Below are 4292 nucleotides of genomic sequence, written 5' to 3' on the forward strand. Positions count from 1 at the left end.
AAGGTTTCTGAACTTTAGCCCAATGTGCAATGACGTCCCCAAACTTTGGCCTAATATGCAATTCCGTCCCTAAACTTTTTAATTTGTTCAATGTGATCTTTAAACTATTAGTAAATGTTCAATATAGTGTGTAGACTATATGAAATGTTCAAAAGTTTAGGGAACACATCGAATATTGGATCAAAGTTTAGGAACCATAATAAACAAATTAAAAGTTCAGAGATGATATTGCTTATTGGACCAAAAATTCACAGATCATATTAAATAAAATAAAAATTCAAAGACCACCTTGCACATTAGATCAAAATTTAGTGATCGATAGTACCATTTTTCGTTAGAAAATTTAAAACTCATAGCAAAATCGAAGTGCAATTTAAATCCTAAAATTTTGTATGGAATTATATGTCCAAGTGATGCCAATTTTAGGAAATACGTTGGTTTTTAGTACTCCCTCGCTTCCCTCCACTCCTCCTCCAGCCCAAGCGCGGCGGTAGTCTTCCTAACTGTTCAGCCCAACCTCGTCGCTCCGATCCGCCGCCGCCGCCGCCGCCGCATCAACACCGAAAATCAAGAACCGTCGCTTCGATCAACCCCCTCCCCCCAAACCCGCTCATTCATTTCTTGAATCCTTGGACGCGAAGCTTTCGATTCGTCTCCCTCTTCTCACCAGCGGCATTAATTACCAGTACCCCATCCCATGTCGGCGCTCGAGCTCAGCGGGTCCCTGATCCCCTCCGTATAAGTAGACCGTCGCGGCTCCGTCGCTTGCCCTTACGCTATGCGCCGCCTAGTCCATACCAATCCACGCCGTTCGCGGGCGGCGGAGGCGGTTTCCCGCCAAATTAGAGCTCTCCTCTTCTGCTCAATGGGGAAGATGAGGATGGGTCTCGGCGATGGCGGTGAGCGGTCTTGGCGGAGGAAGGACCCGAGTTCACGCGGCGGTTCTGGGGTTCATCCTGACCCTGTGAGTATATTCTGTTTCTTGTAAAAATTCGTCCTTTTTTTTTAAAATCTCTCGTAAGTTGTTCTTGAATGTGGAATTCGCTGACGTGGGTTCGATGGAAGTTTTCGTGAAAGGGGTCATTCGAACTCGTTTGTGATACTGATTTATGCTGCTGAAGTTCCGAGGTAGAATTAGGCCGTGAACTTGCGGTGCATTGTCCTGTTTTTTCTTGTTTCTTGATATGAAGTGTTGGGCTGGTGACTGAAAAAAGGGAGGGAATCACCATCCCCTCTAAGTATAATCCAGAACCTTCTCCTTATGTTGCAGAATTAATTGGAGCAGAACATGATATGAATTGCTATTTCCTATATGTTTTTCAAATCTTTTGGAGGTAGTCTGTCTTTTCGACCATCGATTGTTTAAATTCAAGTTAAGATTGACAGTATTGGTGCAGCAAATGTCTTCTTGACTGTTCATGCTCTTCATTATCAGGTTGGGGATGATGAAGGTTCTTGTGGACTTTCTTCTGCATCTGCGGGCAGTAATACGCGTAATGGGGAGCGGGATCCACGGATAATGATGATCGGCGATGTTCCCGTTGATCTTGAGGTGACCCCGAATTATCCGTTATTCTTCTCTTCTTCATTCAACTGCAATGAGAGTCCCGGGAAAAAAAGAGTTGCACGAGAGAGGGACAGTGTCACAGAAAGTGAGAAATCAACAAACCATTGTGAGGTAAAGGCTGCAATAGAAGTTGTACATGAGAAAGAATCGGCTTCATATGACACCGGTACTCATAGGAGAAGTGATGGTGTAGTCAGCTTCATCAAGAGGAGAACACGAGTAGACCTAAGGAATCAAGGGATGACTAGGTCAGATAGTTCAATTCGAGTTGAGAAGTTGCATGCTTCTACTGGTTTGAAGGATACTAGGAGCTCGAGTGCTTCCATTTTTGTGAATAAGAGAAAACCGTTCGATATTTATCGTCCTCGAAGAAGACGGTTGGACTTTGCAGAAACTTCTGACCACATAGAGGATTGTGAACACACTCGTGAAGCAGTACAATTGGTGGAACCGGACAGCCGAGTGTTGAGGCCTGGAATGGTTCTGCTTAAGAACTACATCACCCTCAGAGAACAGGTAAGTTTGCGCTCGTTCAGTACAAGAAGTTTTAATTTATTTTGCTTTTGGTATTCCAGCTCGAAAAATTTAGCCAACAAAACATTTTCGTTGTTATGGTCATTGTTTTAAAGTATGGGATGTATCCGATATATATTAAGTAGTCGGCATGATCTATGACTTCAAAGGATATTCATTTTTGTAATTTCGAAACCTGCATGTACTTCCTTTATTTTTTTGTCATGTTATTCTTCATGTTTAATATTTCAAATATCTATCTTCATATAGACTGCTGGGTCTTAGCTTTTCGTCTCGGAGTTAAAATTTTATCCCATATCATTTTATCTTACAGTACATATTACTAAATATTGCAGATTGAAATTATAAGTAAGTGTAGAGAGATTGGTATTGGTCCAGGGGGTTTTTACCAACCAAGTTACCAGGATGGAGCGAAGCTCCGGTTGCAGATGATGTGTCTTGGTCTTGACTGGGATCCGAACACAAGAAAGTATGAGCGACAGAGACGAGTTGACGGTTGCAACACACCCGATATTCCTAATGAGTTTATTCTAGCAGTCAAAAGGGCAATCGGAGATGCACAAGACCTTGTTAAGAAGGGTGACAGAAGAAGTAATTTCAGAAACGGCCTCCCAACTATGTCTCCAAACATATGCATCGTCAATTTCTATACTACCACTGGGCGACTTGGTCTTCACCAGGTCTGTGATTCAGTAACTATGTCCATTGTTCTTCCAAATAAGTGAATTGGATTTTTGGGATCTTAGCACAGTTTGTCATTTGAAATGTTTCCTCAGTGTTTGTCTTCATCCATTGTTTCAGTTTTCATATTAATCTGCATTTCTCGTAGTCATCTTTGATAAATCGTGTATGTCGATTGGCTCGGAAGCTTGTTAATCATAATGTCAGTTTCGTCTTTCAAGTCCGATACTCGTTCAGAATTCGATTTTCTTGTGAATGGTTCTGCTTGAGAACCTGCAATGGCTGCTGAATTCTTTCTTTCGCCATACGTATTAATCTGGATTACAATGCAAAACAAAACCTCTTCCGTGGGTTTTGTTTTAATTATTTCATTTGATGCAGAAGTTGTTTGGGAAACTTCTCACCAGATTAGTCACTCTTTTACGTGGCAGGATCGCGATGAAAGCCGGGAGAGTCTGCGGAAAGGATTACCCGTGGTCTCGTTTTCCATTGGCGATTCAGCCGAGTTCTTGTTTGGAGACTACAGGGACGTGGACGGAGCAGAGAGAGTTATGCTGGAATCAGGTGATGTAGTGATATTCGGAGGCGAGTCGAGGATGGTGTTTCATGGCATATCGTCCATCGTCCCTAACTCCGCTCCCAAGGCATTGCTCGATGAGTCCGGGCTCCGCCCCGGACGCCTTAATCTTACCTTTCGACAGTTCTGAATTTTTCGTGGACGTGTTTGCTGTCTGGTTAAATGTATTAAAGTGCAAGTGCCGATGTATATGTCGTGATTTGCCATGCTTTTTATCCTTCTGATGTTTCTTTTCTCTGGTTATTCTTTCCAAATTCATGTATAAGAAGCAATCAACCTCATTAAAACCAAAAAGAGAAAACAGAGAAATGTCAGGAAAAGCACAAAAAAAGTCATAAACCTGTTATGTTAGTACCAATTCAGTCTTAAAACCTTTTGATTGAACCAATTTAGACCTAAATATTTTAACATCAGTGCCAATTTAGCTTGGAAATTACTGACGTAGACGTTGGTTATACTACACGGCATTGCTGGTGCTAACATGAACATTTTTTTTATAATTTTAAAAAAAATCGAATTTTTTATTAATTTTTTACTTTTCTTTTCCTTTTTTTTTCCCTTTTTTTGTTTCCTTGCTATTTATTCGTTTTTCTTTATTGTCCTTTGCCAGTCACCAACCTCCGTAATGGCCTGCGAAGGTCGTTGGCCGCTGGCAAGTGCGAGGGCCGGGATGCCCTCGCCAGCCTTGGCGGGGGTTGGACAAGGCCGCCCCTCGCCAGATCGGCCTTTGCAAAGGGTTAGACAAGGGACCTCCATCGAGGAATTGACCTACATCGGATTTGCACCTTCGATATAAACCCTAACTTTGAAATCGGACCTATTAACTCCCCGAATTGGAGCTCCTGATCGACATTCCCCAATCGACTCCACCAATTCAAAAACACTAAGCAGGACGCAAACACGAAAAAATCAACCACTACTCGTCAGGGATGC

At 42.3% G+C, this 4292-nt stretch overlaps 1 protein-coding gene across 2 annotated transcripts; it reads left to right on the top strand.

Moving 5' to 3' along the window:
• Nucleotides 1-461: 461 nt before the first annotated feature.
• On the top strand, nucleotides 462-3599 carry LOC115685761 (uncharacterized). 2 transcript variants are annotated; one of them, XM_056315056.1, is made up of 4 exons: nucleotides 462-968; nucleotides 1486-2083; nucleotides 2437-2781; nucleotides 3214-3599. In XM_056315056.1, exons 2-4 carry the CDS (start codon nucleotides 1520-1522, stop codon nucleotides 3487-3489), a joined length of 1185 nt encoding a protein of 394 aa, XP_056171031.1. In that variant the 5' UTR covers nucleotides 462-968; nucleotides 1486-1519; the 3' UTR covers nucleotides 3490-3599. The 2 variants fall into 2 exon arrangements, with proteins under 2 accessions (XP_056171031.1, XP_030466733.1); XM_030610873.2 differs by having other exon boundaries at nucleotides 463-964; nucleotides 1436-2083.
• The last annotated feature ends 693 nt before the right edge of the window (nucleotides 3600-4292 follow it).

The sequence above is a fragment of the Syzygium oleosum genome, unplaced genomic scaffold, assembly GCF_021117445.2.
Source record: "Syzygium oleosum isolate NSW1041296 unplaced genomic scaffold, Sole_v2.1 Sole_v2.10, whole genome shotgun sequence".
Taxonomy (NCBI): Eukaryota; Viridiplantae; Streptophyta; class Magnoliopsida; order Myrtales; family Myrtaceae; genus Syzygium; species Syzygium oleosum.

Coding starts and splice junctions, on each gene's coding strand:
- LOC115685761 (XM_030610873.2), top strand. CDS start 779: ATGCGCCGCCTAGTCCATACCAATCCACGCCGTTCGCGGGCGGCGGAG. Junction 2,084..2,436: donor ACATCACCCTCAGAGAACAG/GTAAGTTTGCGC, acceptor TAAATATTGCAG/ATTGAAATTATAAGTAAGTG. Junction 2,782..3,213: donor GGCGACTTGGTCTTCACCAG/GTCTGTGATTCA, acceptor TTTACGTGGCAG/GATCGCGATGAAAGCCGGGA.